Genomic DNA, 19,973 nt, shown 5'->3' with positions numbered 1-19,973 from the left:
GACTGGCAGAACTGCCAGTTAGAGTTGGTCGTAACATATCCTCCACCCTCAAACTCAATACATGATGATGATGATGCTTTATTGTCACATGCACCGAGGTACAGTAAAATTCTTGGTTTCGCATACAATCCAGTAAAATTATACTACAGGTAAGCATAATCATAAATAAGTTAAAAGGTGCAACGATTGTAGTGTTCTAGTAACTTCACTGAGACAGTGCACAAGGAGTTGCCATGTTTCTAGCACCCACAAAGTTTCAAAGTTCTTAAGAGTGCAGTCTTACCTTGGGCTCAAAGACCCGTTGCCCTGGCGGCACCGATCCTCTCCTCCCTCCGCCGCCATCTTGAAAACGTCCCTTTGTCCAGCCTCCGTCGTCGTCGCCGGCCCCCTCCACCCTCCTCACTGGTCCTGGTCTGTGGGACCGAGCAGCGCACGGGCTTCGGATGACTCCAGGAGGGTTTCTGTCGATGTGTGGCCGTGGCTCGCCGGGAACTTCTGCTGCCCAACGTGGCTCACTGGTAATTCAGGGTGCCCTTCAGGGTTGCATGCTCAATCCTGTGCTCAACCCCCTGTGTACCCATGACTGTATAGCCAGGTGCAATGCCAACTCGATCATTAAATTCATCAGTTATACCATTGTTGTCACCTAGATCTACAACAACAATGAGACAAAGTACAAGAAAGAGATCAAGAATCTGTGTCATGGTTCAACAATCTAGGCCTTAACATCAGCAAGACAAAAGGGGTGGTTGTAAAAAACATGATGCTGGTTTACAAAAAAAGACACAAAGTGCTGGAATAACTCAGCAGGTCAGGCAGCATCTCTGGCGAACCTGGATAAATGATGCTTCCGGTTGGGACTCTTGGCTGATTGATTGTTGGGGTGGGGGGAGAAGGGAAAGATTTAGTTGGAACCTGAGGGGCAACTTTTTCACACAGAGGGTGGTGGGTATATGGAACAAACTGCCAGAGGAAATAGTTGAGGCGGACACAATGACAAGATATAATAGACATTTGGACAGGTACCTGGATAGGAAAGGATTGGAGGGATATAGGTGGATGAGACTGGTGTAAAAAATAATCAATGTGGTCGGCATGGCCGTTGGGCTGAGGAGCCTGTTTCTGGCTCTATGAATGGGCAGGAAGACAATCTACTCCTGTGTGTTGCATGGGTGTGTTGCCCGCCTCAACTACTTCCTCTGGCAGTTTGTTCCATTTACCCACCACCCTCTGTGTGAAAAGGTTGCCCCTCAGGTTCCAACTAAATCTTTCCCCTCTCACCTTAAGCCCATGTCTACTTGTTCTTGATTCCTCTACTCTGGGGGAAAAAAGACTATGCGTTTACCCGATCTATCCCCCTCGTGATTTTATACACCTCTGTAAGGTCAGCCCATAGTCTCCTACAATCCAAGGAATAAAGTCTTAACCTGCCCAATCTCTCCCTATAATTGAGTTCCTCAATTATGTCCGTGTGTTTGTGTGTATGTCTGTGTGTGCATGTGTTTGCATGTATGTGCGTCCCTATGTGTGCGCACATGAGTTTGTGTTTAAACGGACACAAGGGATGAAATACAAAGCCCGCTGGGATCGACAGCCTGCTTATTTGATTTTCAGTATTTTAGTTATTGAGCCGGTGAGCATTTGCTCTCCAGAAATACACAGGAAGTCTGCTCTTTGATGCAACAACAGCGACTACGAGGGGATAGAATACATGCAGCGTTACAACTTTCCGATGTACGAGCTCTGCCACTGTGTTGAAAGAGACATAGCAAAGGTACTGCATTTAACAGAGTGCAGAGGAACACAGCCACCGAAGACAAATTGAGAGGAAGGCAATGACTCATCTTGAAGGTTATTAAAATATTTCAGGCTGTTCCCAATTCTCAGGCAGTATGAAGGTGAATTGGTTTGAGTGCAATGGGTTGTGGAGCACTTTGTTGTAAAGGTAAGGTGTGATCTGCCCTCCAGTATGTTGAGGCATTGAATGGTCATTTTAATCATCATTCCTATTTGCTGTAGCAATTGTTGTCTGCGTGTGTCAATGCTCTGGGTCGTAATCTCATAATGGGGATAGAAACTCCTTCAAATCCTTTGGAGAATGTGGGTTTTAAAAGAAATAATGAAATTGAAAGCTTTGTCCCAGTAAATGCTGACTTGTTCCACTCAGGATTTTCTATGCCTTTGTAATCTTTGCATTTGTCGGTAGCTCATGAAAGGGTTACTCCAGGTAATTGATTTTTTTTGCTCTGAACTGGCAATGGAAGTTTGATTTGATTATTTTTGAAGAGGAAAGGGAGAAAAGACGAAATAATAATTGAGCCGAACTCTTTTGTTAGTCTGCCTTTGTCCGTTGCTTTGGGTGGTACTGCCATGGGCCTGAATATTGCAGGGGATAAAACGCGGTTGTTTAGAGGCAGTGGCTATATTGAATTCCACGTTACGATTAGAGATTTCAGCGAAGAATCGAGATAAGGGACGTGGTAAACGGGGCAAGAGGAAGGTGCTACTATTCCCTACAGTACATCATTAACAGTGTACCAAGGAAGAGTGGGCCGCTCAGCCAAACTTAATTGACTATTGCCAAGTCCATTAATTTTACTTACACTCATCATGTGCCAGAGGGTGGCCATTCGGCCCATTGAATTCATGGCAACAACCAGTGGAGCAATCCCAGCAGACTAATACTCTTCGTCTGCATTGCCCTGAAATGTTACCTCTGTCTCTGTCTCTCTTAGGTCCATCAACCCTCTGACGAAGGGTCTCGAACTGAAACATCACCGATTCCTTTTCTGCAGAGGTGCTGCCTGACCCACTGAGTTACTCCAACATTTTGTCTATCTTGTGTAAACCAGCATCTGTCGTTACTTTCTACACTATTTCTTTAATTGTTTGCTATGAACCAACATTAGGGGGCGCCACAGTGGCGCAGCGGTAGAGTTGCTGCCTTACAGCGTCATAGTCCCGAATTCGATCCTGACTAAGGGTGCTGTCTGTACGGAGTTTGTATGTTCTCCTTGTGACCGTGTGGGTTTTCTCCGGGTGCTCCGGTTTCCTCCCACAGTCCAAAGACGTGCAGGTTTGTAGGTTAATTGGCTTCGGTTAACATTGTAAATTGCCCCCTAGTGTGTAGGATATTCCTAGTGTGCGAGGATCACTGGTCGTCGCGGACTTGTTGGGCCGAAGGGCCTGTGTCCGCTCTGTATCTCTAAACTAAACTATACTAAGCTCAGTGTGGGCCAGCGTAAAAGAATGGAAGGTGTAAGAGAGAATACTTTGCTCGTGCACAGTGGAAGAAGGAGATGGGGAATGAGACTGACGGGTTTGCTCTGGGAGCTGGCATGCACTTGATGGGCCGAATGGACTTTTTGTGCCATGATAAATAAGTCCAAGCTTGGTAGGCCAAATGGCTTCTTTCCCTGGAGACACAAGAAACTGCAGATGCTGGAATCCTGAGTAAAAACACAAAGTGCTGGACTAACTCAGCGGGTCAGGCAGCATCTGTGGAGGGAATGGACAGACGGTGTGTCAGGTTGGGACCATTCCTCAGTTATTTCCTTTTCTGTTGCTTCAGTTCATGATTCATCTGCCGGTCCAATATTTCTCAATGCATCTCGACCTGAAAGCAGATTGAGTTATTGAGCCGTAACATGGTGATCATGTTGATCTTAATGGAGAAACAGTTTGCAAATGCATATCGTTGCACGAATTTTGCTACTGCAGTGATTCCAGTGTTGAAATGCGTCTGCAGCCAGCTCTGCGATAGCAGCAGGATATTTGATTTATCGAGGTTTGGCTTGGAGTCAGCAGCTAATGGAACAATGGTAATTCTCCTTGTATTAAAGAGCTTCCTGCAGAGTCTAATAGAATATTCAACCAATACTGGCACACAACTCTTCTCCAATGTTTATGTTTGCAATTAAAATGAGCATGTGGGGGATGAAAGGTATCCTGGAAAGTTTGCAAAGTGACAGTGCTGCTGATGTTCTGATCACCCGGAGGTATCCAGGATGAAATAGTGGGAGATTGTGCCCCTGTTGATACCTACTCGTTGCATCACGACCTGGTTCGGCAACTCGAACGGCCAAGAACAGAGGAGAGACCACCGAGATTGGTAGGCACTGCCTTGTCCAGTACTACAGGATCTAAAGCGATCTACAGGAGGCACTGCCTCAAAGAGGCAGCCAATATCACCAAAGACCTACACCACCACCCTGGCCAAGCTCTCACTTCGCTGCTCCCATCGGGAAGAAGGTTCCGGTGTCTGGAAACGAGGATCGGCAGGTTCATGACCAGCTTCTTCCTCGCAAACATCAGGCTCTTGAACACTGCCCCCAACAACTATGATCTTCTATGGACTGAGTCTGTGGAATTCTCTGCCACAGAAGGTAGTTGAGGCCAGTTCATTGGCTATATTTAAGAGGGAGTTAGATGTGGCCCTTTTTGCTAAAGGGATCAGGGGGTATGGAGAGAAGACAGGTACAGGCTACTGAGCTGGATGATCAGCCATGATCATATTGAATGGCGGTGCAGGCTTGAAGGGCCGAATGGCCTACTCGTGCACCTATTTTCTATGTTTCTATATGTCTTTGGTTGCACTAGGGCATTTTGTTCTGGCAGTATTATGGGTACCTAGTATTATGGTTATTAATTTATTGTATTTTTGATTATTGTATATTTATCTCTGTGTTATTGCCTTTACAGTCCTGTTAAACTGCAGCAAGTAAGATTGTTATTGTTCCCTTGGTGGTACATATGGCAATTAAACATTCTTGACTCTCATTGCTGTCTTTCTCAACTTGTTGTTTTTGTTTTGGCACAGCTGCAAGGTCCTTCTCTCCTTTCGTCTCCCTTCCCACCCCTTCCCCGTGTCTTCCCACCCTTCTCCCCCCCCCCTTCTCCCCCCCCCCCCCCTTCTCCCCCCCCTTTTCTCCCCCCCCTTCTCCCCCCTCCTTCTCCTCCCCCCCCTCCTTTCCCCCCCTCTTCCACTGACCCCGGGTAATGAGGAGTGGGGGGGGGGGGGGGGGAAGAGTGTGGAGCGCACTTCCCTGGGGTTGGGGTCTGATCACTGAAGAAGAAGCAACAGCATTTGGCCTGAACTCTTACCCTTGGCTTCACATCTGGAGGGGAGAGAGGGATGCCTCCCAGACCACCAGTTCCAGATGTGGTCACCCACTACACGATGGTGCTGCCCCCTCAGTGTCCAGCTGTTGACCTTTGCCATCCTCCTCTGTCTTAGTGTCGGAGCTGCAGGAGGAAGGGAAGAATGCCATTAACCTGCCCCTCAGCCCCATCGCCATTGAGCTGGACCGAGAGGACACCGTGTTGGGTAAGAGACCGCCCGTAATGCTGCCGGTCAGATCACCCGTGTGGTGATGGGGGGGGTGGGAGGGGGGGGGGGGGGGGTCCTGACTGTTCCTCACCGCCTTCTTCTTTTCTGCCGTAGAGGAGAATGAGGTGCGAACCATGCTGGATCCAAACTCCAGGAACGATGTCAAGCTGCAGGAACTGATCAAGGTGAGAGTGGTCAATGCAAGACAGCGCTCCATTCATTCATTCATTCACTCACTCCCCAGGCTGCCAATCACCCATGCTGTGTTTCGCCCAATAAGGTAGTCTGTACGTTTTACTTTGAGTTTAAAGATACAGAGCGGAAACAGGCCCTTGGGTCGACCGAGTCCGCACAGACCAGCGATCCCCGTCACGCCAGCACACACTACACACAATTTACAATATTTGTGATATTGTACGATGTTTCTTTAGAGTTTGGACGCAGAAGCTTTTTCCCAGAGAGAGGGAGAGGAGGTGATTGGTGAATGGGTGAAGATTCCCTCTTTCCCCTCCACCCCATCTCCTTCCATCTACACCCTCCCCCCCCCCCCCCCCCCCCCACCCCTCCAGCTTTACATTAGACTTTAGACATACATTGTGGAAACAGGCCCTTTGGCCCACTGAATCCACACAGACCATCGATCGCCCGCACTATCCTACACACAAGGAACAATTCACAATTTTACCAAAGCCAATTAACTTACAAACCTGTACGCCTTTGGAGTGTGGGAGGAAACCGGAGCACCCGGAGAAAACCCAGGCGGTCACAGGGAGAAGGTACAAACTCCGTGCAGACAGCACCCGTAGTGCAGATCGGCCTTGGGTGCAGTGTGTGTGTGGAGTTTGCACGTCCCACCTGCATCCCAGAGGTTTGTAGGTTAATTGGTTTCTGGACATTGGCCTCAGTGTGCGGGGAGTGGATGTGAAAGTGGGATAACATAGAACTAATGTGAATGGGTAATCGCTGGTCGGTGCAGAGTCAGTGGGCCAAAGGGCTTGATGCACGCTGTCTCTCTAACTAAACTACTGCCTGTGGAGGAAAGAACTGCAAATGCTGGTTTAAATCGAAGGTAGACACAGAATGCTGGAGTAACTCAGCGGGACAGGCAGCATCTCAGGAGAGAAGGAATGGGTGACGTTTCGGGTCGAGATCCTTCTAAACTACTGCCTTGTCTTTGGCCAGGTTTTCATCGACTGGATCAATGACGAGCTGGTGGAGGAGAGGATCATCGTGAAGGATTTAGCTGAAGATCTGTACGATGGTCAAGTCCTACAGAAACTCTTTGGTAAGAATCATCAGTCGCAAAGCATAGAGTTGGAAATCTGGAGACTGGTCCTGATCCAAAATGCCGTCTGTCCATTCCCTCGATGGATGGTGCCTGACCCGCTGAGTTCCTCCAGCACTTGGTTTAGTTGAGAGATATAGCGCGGAAACAGGCTCTTGGGCTCACCGAGCCCGCGCCGACCAACGATCCCCGCACACTTACACTATCCTGCACACACTAGGGACCATTTTTAATTATGCCAAGCCAATTAACCTACAAACCCGTACAGTTTTGGAATGTGGGAGGAAACAGGAAATCTCGGAGAAAACCCATGCAGGTCACGGGGAGAATGTACAAATTCTGTAAAGACAGCACCCGTGGTCAGGATCGAACCCGGGTCTCTGGCGCTGTGAGGCAGCGACTCTACCGCTGCGCCACCGTGCCACCCCTTTGTGTTTTGCTCAGAATGGAGGGCGGCCATTTGGCCCATCTAGACCATTCTGGTTCCTTGAGGAGCCATCTCGCTGGATAAGGACTGGATGAATCTCACGATAGAAGAGCTGGCACAAGCTGGTTGATCTCAAATGGCTGGGTTTTGGGAGCCTGTGTGCATTTCACACACCAAACGATGAAGGCAGCCGGAACCATTCCCTGCTGCAATTCCACTCTATCCTTTGTGGCATTTGCTACAGCTGAAGCTTCAAAGATGCCTCCACATCAATGCTTTCCGTCTCTCTTTCCACTGTAAATGATTTGAAAGCACAGTTGTTATTTATCCATTGTTAGATCTCTGCTTTGATCAAATGGGGATATAATTTGTCAAGGACACCGAGCGCTTCACTTTATTTCAAAGGAAGTTCTTTCAATTTGCATGTATTTATAAATGTTATTGGTTTTCTACAGACGTCTTGTTAAACAGTCGAAATGAAATCTTCCATAAATATACACTCTGAAGAGAGCCATACAGTGTAGAAACAGGCCCTTCAGCCCACCTTCTCCAGACTGGTTGTTGGCATATTGGCATATGTACTTGCCTGCATTTGGTCCGTAGACCTCTAAGCCCTTCCTATCCATACCTCTGTTAAAACTTGTAATTGTATCTGCTTCCATAGGTACCTCTGGCAGCTCGTTCCAGATACGGACCATCCTCTGAGTGAAAAGGTTGCCCCTGACGTTCCTCTTAAGTCCCTCCTCTCTCACCTTAAGCCTGTGCCCTCTAGTTTTAGAATCCTCTACCCTGATGGATAAAGTGTTCACTTTATCCATGTCCCTCATGATGTTGAACATCTGAATAAGGTCACCCCTCAGCCTCAGACGCTCCAAAGAGAAACGTCTCAGCCTGTCCAATGTCTCCCTCTCCCCCTCCAATCCGTGGGACGAGTGGGGGGGGTCACTCTCCGGGTGGTGCGGGTGCCCTGTGCCTGGGTGCTCTGGGCTCCGTGAGCGTGGCGTCTCCGTCCATCTCACGTTCCCGTTCTCCCCGTGTGCAGAGAAGCTGGAGGGGGAGAAGTTAAACGTGGCTGAGGTGACGCAATCGGAGATCGCTCAGAAGCAGAAACTTCAGACCGTCCTGGAGAAGATCAACGAGACTCTTAAGCTGCCCCCGCGGAGCATCAAGTGGACCGTGGACGGTGGGTCCGCTGCCCCGGGTGGGGGCATAGAGGGGGGGGGGGCGGAGAGGGGAGGGAGGGACGGAGAGAGGAAGGGGTCTGCTCCATGGGGTCAGAGGGAGGGAGGGAGGGAGGAGGGAGTCTGTTCCGTTGGGTCGGAGGGAGGGAGGGAGGGGTGGGTGGGAGGGGGGAGTCTGTTCCATTGGGTCAGAGGGAGGGAGGGAGGGGGGAGTCTGTTCCATTGGGTCAGAGGGAGGGAGGGAGGGAGGAGGGAGGGGTGGGAGGAGGGAGTCTGTTCCATTGGGAGGGAGGAGGGAGGGAGAGAGGGGGTAGGTGTGGGGGTAGGTGTGGGTCTGCTCCGCTGGTCTGAAAGGCCGGAGGGGGGAGGAGGGGGGAGCTGCTTTGTTTATCTAGACGGCTGGGAACTGCGAGTGAGAGGGGGATGTCCTCCTGTGGGCCATGGGGGTGCTCGCTCTCGATTCTAATCGTCCGGGTTTGCCTCTTCCTGCTGCTCAGGCGTTCACATGAAGAGCTTGGTGGCCATACTGCACCTCCTGGTCGCCGTCTCTCAGTACTACAGGGCACCCATCCGACTCCCAGACCACGTCTCTGTGCAGGTTGTGGTTGTCCAGGTAGGTGACCGAGGGCAACAGGACCTTCTCTCAGGTGCAGACAGTGAGCACACACCTCTGCCCCACACTGCCGTGCTCACAACTGCACACAGTAATGATTAGTGTCACAGAGTCACAGAGTTATACAACATAGACGCACACCGGTCAGCCCATCCTGTCCAACCAAGTTGGTACACTGGACTGGTCCCATTTCTCTGCATCTAAACCTTTCCTATCCGTATATCTGAAACGCCACAGATGCTGCTCCACCCGCCCAGTTCCTCCAGCAGTTTGTGTATTTGCAAAAATAATAAGGGGGTTCCCATTCGAAATGTAGGCGGGGAAGGGATAGGAAGAGAGGCGAGGAGGGGCAGGAGGAGGTGATAGGGGTAGAGAGGGGTAGTGGGCTGGAGGAGGTTGCAGAGATTGGCCGGGGTGTAGGGACAGGAGGGGATTACAGGGAATAGTGTCTGGATCACAGAGATAGGGAAATGTCGGGGTCAGAGGGAGGGGTTACAGAGATAAGGAGGGGTATGGAGCTGGGTTACAGATAGAGAGGGGTGTATGGGCTGGGGGAGGGGGGGGGTGGATAGAGAGGTAGTGTGTAGGGCCCAGAGGGAGTTAACAATATAGGGATGGTGGGGCTTAGAGAGATAGGAAGATGGATCAGAAGAATGGTAAACATGTTTAATCAGGGCACTGGTGGATTGGGAGTGAGTGAGCCTGGGGTGAGGGGTGAACACAGCGGTGTGGATGTGATTGGGAGTGAGTGAGCCTGGGGTGAGGGGTGAACACAGCGGTGCGGATGTGATTGGGAGTGAGTGAGCCTGGGGTGAGGGGTGAACACAGCGGTGCGGATGTGATTGGGAGTGAGTGAGCCTGGGGTGAGGGGTGAACACAGCAGTGTGGATGTGATTGGGAGTGAGTGAGCCTGGGGTGAGGAGTGAACACAGCAGTGTGGATGTGATTGGGAGTGAGTGAGCCTGGGGTGAGGGGTGAACACAGCGGTGCGGATGTGATTGGGAGTGAGTGAGCCTGGGGTGAGGAGTGAACACAGCGGTGTGGATGTGAACGTGACTGTGTTGGGGGAGTTTGTGTGGAGTTGATGGTGTCAGTACCCCGTCTCTGCTCCGTGAGGGTCAGGAAGAGGTCACCCCTTCATCGAGTCACACTTCAGTCTGAAGAAGGTCCCAACCCGAAATGTCACCCATCCTTCTTCCCCAGAGACGCTGCCTGACCAACTGAGTTACTCCGGCACTTTGTGTCTCTCCGGTATAAACCGGCATTTGCAGTTCCTTTCTACACAAACAGTCAAGCAACAGTCAGGAGACAGGCCTGACACCCAACCCGTCCGTGCCGACCAAGATTTCCCATCTAGGTTAGACCCACTTGCCCACACATGGCCCTTACCCCTCTAAACCTTTCCTCTCCGTGCACCTGCCCAAACGTCTTGCATGCTGTTATCGTCAGATTGTCAGCTTGGATGGAACCTGCTGTGCTGATGGAAACAGATTTAAAACAAACCCTGATCACACCAGCGCTTTAAGTTTGCAAATCCATTTTATTCCTACAGAAGAGAGAGGGGATACTGCAGTCCCGGCACATCCAAGAGGAGGTCACTGGGAATGTCGAGTATGTACACCCACTTGTCTTTCCACCGCTGCGTGATTAACTGCAGGTCCAGCTTCTGAACGTACAACTGGTAACCGGGGCATTGTTAGTCATCCGTGGTGATTGGAAGCAGTTGGGGCAAACCAGGGCTCTACTCGAATCCACCCTCAGGCCCCAAACATCCTCACCAGGACATTACCTGGACTTGCGGGATTAAGATATCGGGAGAGTGCGGCACAGTGGCACAGCGGTAGAGTCGGTGCCTCACAGCGGTAGAGTCGGTGCCTCACAGCGCCAGAGACCCAGGTTCGATCCTGACTACGGGTGCTGTCTGTAGGGAGTTCGTACGTTCTCCCTGTGACCGCATGGGTTTTCTCCGGGTGCTCCAGTTTCCTCCCACAGACCAGGACGTCCAGATTTGTTGGTTAACTGGCTCTGGTACAATGGTAAATTGTCCCTCGTGTGATGTTAGCATTAGTGTACGGCGGGTCGAAGGGCCTGTTTCCACGCGGTATCTCTAAAGTCTAAAGAGAGGTTATAGACAGGCTGGGACTTTTTTCTTTGGAGTGTAGGAGGCTGAGGGGTGACCTAATTGAGGCGCACAAGATCAAGAGGGGGATGGATAAAGTGAACGCTCACAGTTTTTTCCAGGAGAGAGGATTCTAAAACTAAAGGTGAGAGGGGAGAGATTTACGAGGGACCTCGGGACATAACTTTCACTCGGAAGGTGTCCGTATCTGGAATGAGCTGATAGAGGAAGCCAAAGAAGAGGCAAGTCCCATTTGCCTGCATTTGGTCCATATAAAACCTTCTTATCGATATTAGTGCATTAGTCCATATTTTGCTTGTATCTGCATTCTCTGATAGATCATTCCAGATATGGTCTACCTGCTGCGTGAAAATGCCGACCTTAAAGGCCCCCTTAAATCTTTCAGCCCTCACCTTAAAGGACCTTAAAAACATCTCTAGGTGTTGCTGGCAAATGTCACCATTCAACACCCATTCTTAATTGTCCTTGGACTGCTTGCTGTGCTACTGAACCGCACCAAATTGGCATTGTTGTTGTAACCTCACTGTCCAGTGGCTTATTGCTAACGCTGTGTTCTGTTTGTTCCCAGGGCTCTGTCAGGGCGACATGGTAAGTACCGACAACCCAGCGGTTTGAACATTGAAGATTGACACAAAATGTTGGCGTAACTGTGCGGGTCAAGCAACATCTCTGGAGAAAAGGGATAGGTGACGTTTCGGGTCAAGATCCTTCTGCAAGCATTAAATTCTCTAACTTTGTAACTTCATCTTATACTCCCCTCCCCTCTTTCCTTCCTCCTTGCCCCCTTCCTCCTCCTGAGTCGTTTTACCAGTTCCACAGTTCTCCATATTGTTTCTCTGGAGATCACACCGTCCAGAGACGACAATGGACCTACCAGGCACCGCCCTGCCTGAGGTCATCTGGGCTGGCCCTGATGGCTCCTGGTCTTTTATTGCCTCCAATTCTTCATCACCCCCTTACCCCCTACTTTCAGTCTGAAGAAGGGTCCCGACCCGAAACGTCACCCATCCATTTTCTCCAGAGATGGGCAAGGGTGGCAGAGTGGCGCAGCGGTAGAGTTGCTGCTTTACAGCGCCAGAGACCCGGGTTCGATCCTGACGACGGGTGTTGTCTGTACGGAGTTTGTATGTTCTCACTGTGACCTGCGTGGGCTTTCTCCGGGTGCTCCAGTTTCATCCCACACTCCAAAGACGTACAGGTTTGTTAGATAATTGGCTTTGGTAAGTTGTAAAATTGTCCCTAGTGTATGTAGGTTAGTGTACGGGGTGATCGCTAGTCGGCTTGGACTTGCTGGACCGAAGGGCATCTTTCCGCACGGTATCTCTAAAACAAAGTCTGAAGACTAAAGAAGCTGCCTGACCCACAGAGTTACTCTAGCGCTTTGTGTCTTTCTATAGTAATTGGTTCAACAAGTGGCTTGACTTTGCGTGTTGATTAATTGTGAATGTTGTCCTGTTTTTCTCGCTGTCATTGTACGCTCCCACTCACTGTCTGCCCCCACCCGCCCTGACCACAGTCAACAAACCCCACGGTCAACAAGGCTCTTGCCATTGACAGTAAACACTCTCTTGCATTCAACCTTCCAAAGTGCAACGTCTCACATTTGAAGGCTGAACTCCATTTCTGCAGCTAATCTACATGCTGGTGTATCTTCTGACATCCTTCCCCACTGTCTGCAACTCCCCCAATCCTGGTGTTGTCAGCAAACTTACTCACCAACCCATCTACATCCAGGTCATTTATATATATCATCAACAGCAGAGATCCCAACACAGATCCTTGTGGAACTCCACTGGTCAGATGGTCGGCAGAGGCACTCTGGGCCGAAGGGCCCTTATCTATGCTGAATGACTCAATTACTCTGGGCTTTAGCTAAGATCTGAGATTGGGGGGAAATATGCATGGCTTGTCGTTGAATCAATGGTCCAGACTCTACTCCTGGTTCAGGATCCGACCTACTCCTGCCCCCCCCCCCCCCGCTGCCGGTACATGTTTCAGTTGTCATCAGGAGCCATGTCCGTGTGTGTTGATCAGACCCTGTGTTGTCCCTCCCCTCTATGTGACTCTTCAATCTTTTTCAGAGCGAGATGCCTTTGACACACTCTTCGATCATGCTCCAGACAAGCTCAATGTCGTCAAAAAGGTGTGATTCCTTGCCTGTATCCCCCCTCTCCCCTTGCCCCTTTCCCCTCCCCATGCCTGTGTACTCCTCCCTTCCCTGTCCTGCCGTCTCCATGCTTGTCCCCCTCCTGTTACCTGTTCCCCCATCCCAAGCTTGTTCACACTCTCCCCTTGCCCATTTCCCCTCCCCTTGTCTGTTTGTTCACTCCTCTTCCCCTCTCCCTGTGTCCATCCCACATCTCCATGCCAGTCCCCTTCCAGTTGCCTGTTCCCCCATCCTTAGCTTGTTCCCCCACCTTGCCCATTTACCCCACTGCCTCTTGCACGCATGTCCCCTGCCCCTTGCCCCCCCGCCTCTTGCCCATGTCCCCTGCCTGCCTGCCTCTTGCCCCACACTCTCTGCCTCTTGCCCGCAAATACCCTGCCGCACCTCTCCCCCCGCCTCTTTTCTTTCCGCCCCGCCTCTTTCCTACCCCCCCCCCACCTCTTGCCCCCCCACCTTTTGGCCTCTTACCTATGCTGTTCCCCCCCCTGTCTCTTGCCCCACTCCACTCCTGCCTCTTGCCCGCATGTACCCTGCCCCACCCCTGCCTCTTGCCCCACTCCATTCCTGCCTCTTGCCCAACCCCCTTTCTCTTGTTGGACAACCCCCCTCCCCTTGCTGTTCCTCTCCCCACGCTTGTCCCACCCACCTCGCGTTCGGAGTGTCACTAGGGGCCGCGGCCCCCTCTTGCCCCCCCCCCCGGCCTCCAGGGGAATCGTGACCAGTTTCACTTCCCTCCACAGACGCTGATCACGTTTGTGAATAAACATCTGAACAAGTTGAATCTGGAGGTTACTGAGCTGGAGACCCAGGTGAGTGGATCAGGGGGCAGGGATAGCAGAGGGATCGGCTGGCGGCACGAGCCTGAGGGGCTGAGTGGCCTCGCCATGTCCAGAGATGTCCCCTGGCTCTGGCCAACACTGTAGCCAGCCACAGAGCAGTGCAGAGGGGCATCCAGTGGTGTCTGCCAGTGACTGGGGCACTGGTGCTCAATGCTGCCAGGTCTTGGGTTGGCAACCTCGTCTTTGAGGAGATGTGACTCCTAGGTTGGGTCCACATGCAAGTGTTTGGTCCCTTTGAGATGTGGTTGTGATGAACTCCTCCAAGACCCCGCCTCAGTGTGAATGATTCTGGGGAGCAGAGCCCACACTGTGTGGTCAGTCCTGGTGACGTCACCTCTTGGTTGCTGTGTTACCATGTGTGCTCCTCCGCTGCATCTGTCTACACCATGGACTGGTGGGTCTGGTGGACCAGGTGCCTTTGTGACTGATGCAATCGCAGGGTTTTCCCACATCCACGGACTATAGGTCCCCCACCGATTTTCCGGCAACTGGTGGTCTTCCCTCAACCTCCGGCACCTCTTTATAAATCCAGACAAGATTACGAGAGTGCACTTGAAAACCACCCCAGATGCCCTCCCGAAAATGTGGTGCCTCGGCCGGGTGAGGAGGCCGATCTCGACCTCATCGGGACCTCTGCACTGATCAGAGGGTCGAGTTTGCCTCTTGCAGCCGGGGCTGTGGAACTCTGGCCCGGCCGGAGCCGGCAGATCCATTCCCATAGCCGACTTCGGTGGCCGGCCTTTGCAGGCCGGTATCTCAGCCCCTCAGCGACCTAGGTGGACTGTTCTGGTACAGCTGGACTTCACTCAGAGGCAATGACCTCCGTAACTCTGGAAAAACGGATAATCCCGAAAGGCTATGGAACCAAGGGAGCTGTAAGATCAGTACAAACAGGGCTAATGAGTATAGCCATGCAGTGCCAAGATATGGTGACATTAGATGACTGCCCATCCATGCTGGTCCCTTGAAAATGATGGGGGACGGGGGAGTCTCCCTGAGCCATTGGCGCATCAACTCATGCTGGTGTTATTGGTCAGGTCCAATGCTAACCAGGGCCGTTTTTACAGCATTATGGGCTCCCGGGCAAAGCAGTGTACTGGGGCCCCTACCGTTACTCTCCCCCACCCCCCTTTCCCTACCAGCCCCCCCCTGTCGTGCCGGCGGAACACTTACCGAAAAGCACTTAGCGATAGACTTAGGGTGCTACATTGTTGCGAAACAGATCGCTGTGAGAAGCACTTAGTGACCGAAAATGTTGCGAAAAAAACACTGGGACCGAAAATGTTGCGAAAAAAGCACTTATTGAACCTACATTTTTAAAGTAGTATTTATTTATTGCAAGTCACTTAACATACACAGATCAGCATGGGGCCCCTATGCTCGTGGGGCCCCGGGCAAGTGCCCATCAGGCCCATGCGTTAAGACGGCCCTGATGCTAACGTCTTGTCACAACTCTCTCCCACAGTTTGCCGATGGTGTCTATCTCGTGTTGCTCATGGGGCTTGTAGAGGGCTACTTCATACCTCTGCACAACTTCTTTCTCACCCCGGACAGCTTTGAACACAAGGTAAATCTTTATCGACTTGGATTCTTCTCACAATTTTCCCCTCTCCTGTCGGGCAGAAGATACAAAAGCTTGAAAGCAGCATACTCCCAATAAAGACCAGTGTTCCTCCAGCCTTCCCAATTACTCGCATTAGTTGCCTGCGTACATTTTGTGTTCCATGTGCTTTTACCGCCAGAAAAGGGATTGGTGACATTTTGGGTCGGGACCCTTCTTCAGAGTGAACAAGTCTGAAGGGTCCCGACCCCAAACATCACCCATTCTTTTTCTCCAGAGATGCTGCCTGATCCATTGAGTTACTCCAGGACATTGTGTATAAACCAGCATCTGCAGTTCTTTGGTTCTGCTATTACTAACAGATCCCTTGGTACCGCAACATTTTGGAGTTCCTCTTTGTTTAAATAATTTGCTCTTGTCCATTCTTCCATCCAAAGAGGCTAACCTCGCCTATTCCATTTGCACACTTTTTGCCCACCTACTCTTCCTATCTCTATCCCTTAATGAATTCTTGAGGTTAAACCCTGTGCATGATTTTCTCGACAGGTCCACAATGTGTCTTTCGCCTTTGAGCTCATGCAAGACGGGGGTTTGGAGAAGCCCAAACCTCGATCAGAAGGTAGGTAGTTGCTGGTCTGTCGGTTTATGTGTTTGGCACCAGAATCTGGCCTTCGCCTGCTAAGATCTCGCTGCGCACGGACTTGTCCGTGACCAGTGGCAGGGAGGTTGACTTCCAATCAGTGGGGTGAGGTGGTCTGCACCTCAATGGGCAATAGAAGCAGTTTCAACAAATCCATTCCAACGGGAACTGGATCAATAGGAAGGAGAGGGAGAGAAGAAGGGGGACAGGAATTGGCCCTTTCATGAACTAGGATGAAATTCCGATCTTCCAACCTACCTGTGTAGGAAGGAACTGCAGATGCTAGTTTATCCCTAAGATCAACGCAAAATGCTGGAGTAACTCAGTGGGTCAGGCAGCATCTCTGGAGAAAAGGAATAGGTAACGTTTCGGGTGAGAACCCTTCGCTGCCTAACCTGCTGAGTTACTCCAGCATTTTGTGCCCATCTTCCAACCTACCTCATTGCGGATCTTGCACTTTTTAAAAATAGTTTTGAGATACTGCATGGAAACAGGCCCTTCAGCCCACCGAGTCCATACCGACCTTTGATCACCCGTCAACACTAGTTTTATGTTATCCCACTGCTTACACATCAGGGGCAATTTAAAAAATGGAAGCCAATTAACCTGCCTTGTATGTGTACATACTTGGCCAATAAACCCATTCATTCATTCATTCGTCTTTGTGATGTGGGAGGAAACCGGAGCACCCGGCTGAAGCCCCCAGAGTCTCAGGGAGAACGTGCAAACTCCACACAGTCAGGGTAGAGCCCGGGTCTCTGGCGCGATGTGTGCCAATGTGCTACCAGTGTGCCACTGTACCGCCTGATCAGCCCTTTCTCTGCAACTGGAACGCCACAGTGCTGTGCACTGTATTCTATGCTCTGGCATTTCCCTTTGTACTCGAGCATGGCTTGATTGTACTCATCGATAGTCTGGTTTGACTGGATAGCACGCAAAGTTTTCACTGCCTCTCAGTACATGTGACAAGAATAAACTCATCAATAACTATAGAGAAAAGATTTCCAGGAGGGTGGGGAGAGAGCGAGGAGCGGGATTATTTGGAGAGCTTATTTGTAAAACTTATTTGGAGTGCTTATTTATAGACAATAGGTGCAGGAGTAGGCCATTCGGCCCTTCGAGTCAGCACCGCCATTCAATGTGATCATGGCTGATCATTTGTGAAGAGACAGCATAGGAATGATGGGCCAATTGACTGGATTTAAAATAAAGATGACCTTTATGACGATGTTGACATACCTGTTGTGCTGCTGCAAGTAAGAATGTAACTGTTCTGCTTCGGGGATGTATGACAATGGAACGCTGTTGACTCTTGACGCTAAGTAAAAGGGGGTACGGGGAGAAGGCAGGAACGGGGTACTGATTGAGAATGATCAGCCACGATCACATTGAATAGCGCTGCTGGCTCGAATGGCCGAATGGCCTCCTCCTGCACCTATTGTCTATTGTCTAAAACTGCAAGCCCGATCCAAAACCTGTGTGTTCCCACTTGCAGATATCGTGAACTGCGACTTGAAGTCTACACTCCGAGTCCTCTACAACCTGTTCACAAAATACAGGAGCGTGGAATGAGACGGGAGCTAGTGCCCTGTCCCCTCACCCCCAGGGCCCAGCGTGACTGGTAGCTGTGAAACCACCAGCCGTGCCAACAGGAGCCCCCGCCCGGCCCTGAAACCCATCAGCATCTCGCTGGAACCATCAGTCAGTCATGTTTCAAGCTTTCTGTCCGTTACAAGAATTTTTTTAAGAGTATTTTCGATATATGTATATATCCATATATATAAAAATAAGCACTTGAATTACAAAGAGCGGAGGCTATGTTGCTAGTACTTTGATGATAAAATTGTGGCTTTCTCATGTTAATGTGGAAAATCTACTCTGGAAAAATGAAATGCGTTTTCCAATTATGTCAAGTTACAAAAGCCAAAGAGCTGGTACAGGTTTGAAGAGTATCATACAGTCAGGGAGTAATATAAGCACAGAAACAGGCCCTTCGGCCCATCTTGTCCATGTCACCAAGTTGGCATATTGGCCCAGGCCCGTTTGCCTGCATTTGGCCCCAGAGGCTTCCAAATCCTTCCCATGTCTTTTGAAAGTCTTAATTGTATCTACTTCTATAGCGTGCTCTGGCAGCTCTTTCCAGATACAGACTCCCTCTGAGTGAAAGATTTGCCCCTGAGGTCCCTCTTAAATCTCCCACCGTAATCCTATGCCCTCAGGTTCAAGATCCTCTGGGGGGAAAAAGACTGTGAACGTTCACTTTATCCAAGCCCCTCTTGATGTTGTACACCTCAATAAAGTCACCCCTCAATGCATGTTCAGAGTATTTATGTACAGAACTGTACCAGTCAGGAATTGATTGTGCAGTAAACGATGGGCCGTTTTGCTGTACAACAAAGACATCAATTTAAAGGATGAGGTGAAATGAAGGTCCAGGAACTTCACCCAGCAAATACTGGAGCCATGGGCGGGAGAGGAGATGAGTGTAAAATGTGTGCAAAACATCATGCAAGAGAATGTGGGCTCCCCCTCCACCCCCTCCAGCATAATCAAGGATGAGCCTCACCTTAATCCCTCTTCTCCCTTCTTCCATTAGGCAAGAGATACACAAGTGTGAAACTGCACACCTCCAGATTCAGTGATAGGTTCTTCCCAGCTGTTATCGGGCAACTGAACCATCCTATCACCAATTAGAGAGCGGTCCTGAGCGACCATCTACCTCATTGGAGACCCTCGAATTATCATCTTGCACTAAACGTTATTCCCTGTCACTTCCTGCAATCTTGTGAACATTGGTACGAACGGTGTGAACTTTGTATTTACCAATTTCAAGAACTGCCCCACCCCCTCCTGGGCCCATTTCTCTCACCATCTCCCACCACCATGTCACCCTGCTCCTTTTCCCACCTTCCCATTCCCGAGTCCCATATTTGACACAGGGTGTCAAAGGTTAAGGGAAGAAGGCAGGAGAATGGGTTTAAAGACAGAAATACAGATCAGCCATGGTTGAATGGTGGAGTAGACCCGATGGGCCGAATGGGCTAATTCTGCTCGTATGACTTATGAGCTTATATTTTACCTTTTATCCCTTACCTGAAGTCCTTTCGTCTCCTTTTCACCTCTGTCACTTAATCTACCCTTCTCCAATCACCCCCCTCCCTCCCTCACCTGAATCCACTTTCCAGGATTTGCCCCACCCCCGTCTCTCTTTTCGAGCTTTCTCCCCCCTGCTCCATGCCTGAGGAAGGATCCTGACATGAAACGGCACCTATACATTCCCTCCACAGATGCTGCCTGACCCGCTGAGTTCCTCCAGCACTTTGTGTTTAGCTCAGGATTCCAGCATCTGCAGCCTCTTGTATGCAACCTGCATTTGTTTGTATTGTATCTGTTTAAAATAAACGTTGTTGAGTGAATAACCCGCATTTGTGGGACTACGTCCGATATGTGGAAATGCTATCTTGATGAGTCCTTGTACCTGATTTTGCAGAATTAGTCTGAGAGTTTCCCAATGTCGTGATGCTGCAATGTGTGATGTGCGCTTCTCTACAATGGACAAGAGCCTCCCAGGACCATTGCTCAGTGTCACACTTTCATTGCCCTGTTGTTGTCTGAAAGCTCTTGCGATGGTGTAGTATTTCTGAATTCAAGTCGGTCCCAAACTCCAATCCCATTGGACACCATCCCAGCACGGTGGCACGGCGGTGGAGTTGCTGCCTGACACCCGGGTTCCATCCTGACTACGGGTGCTGGTCTGTACGGAGCCTGTACCGTTCTCCCCGTGACCTGCG

General features: G+C 50.4%; 1 protein-coding gene across 1 annotated transcript in view; it reads left to right on the top strand.

Moving 5' to 3' along the window:
* Positions 1 to 19,594, top strand: part of parvaa (parvin, alpha a) — a 41,245-nt gene extending 21,651 nt beyond the window's left edge. The window contains exons 2-13 of the mRNA XM_078414794.1: positions 5,237 to 5,326; positions 5,444 to 5,514; positions 6,512 to 6,614; positions 8,084 to 8,224; positions 8,720 to 8,835; positions 10,388 to 10,446; positions 11,544 to 11,563; positions 13,057 to 13,118; positions 13,883 to 13,951; positions 15,447 to 15,548; positions 16,089 to 16,161; positions 17,678 to 19,594. Of these exons, the coding sequence (XP_078270920.1) occupies positions 5,237 to 5,326; positions 5,444 to 5,514; positions 6,512 to 6,614; positions 8,084 to 8,224; positions 8,720 to 8,835; positions 10,388 to 10,446; positions 11,544 to 11,563; positions 13,057 to 13,118; positions 13,883 to 13,951; positions 15,447 to 15,548; positions 16,089 to 16,161; positions 17,678 to 17,754 (983 nt within the window). The 3' untranslated portion in view covers positions 17,755 to 19,594. The remainder of the gene's footprint in view (positions 1 to 5,236; positions 5,327 to 5,443; positions 5,515 to 6,511; positions 6,615 to 8,083; positions 8,225 to 8,719; positions 8,836 to 10,387; positions 10,447 to 11,543; positions 11,564 to 13,056; positions 13,119 to 13,882; positions 13,952 to 15,446; positions 15,549 to 16,088; positions 16,162 to 17,677) is intronic.
* Positions 19,595 to 19,973: the final 379 nt, after the last annotated feature.

The sequence above is a fragment of the Rhinoraja longicauda genome, chromosome 18 (assembly GCF_053455715.1).
Source record: "Rhinoraja longicauda isolate Sanriku21f chromosome 18, sRhiLon1.1, whole genome shotgun sequence".
In the NCBI taxonomy this organism is placed as follows: Eukaryota; Metazoa; Chordata; class Chondrichthyes; order Rajiformes; family Arhynchobatidae; genus Rhinoraja; species Rhinoraja longicauda.
The sequence above is the reverse complement of the archived record's forward strand: the minus strand, read 5'-3'. Positions and strand labels throughout refer to the sequence as shown.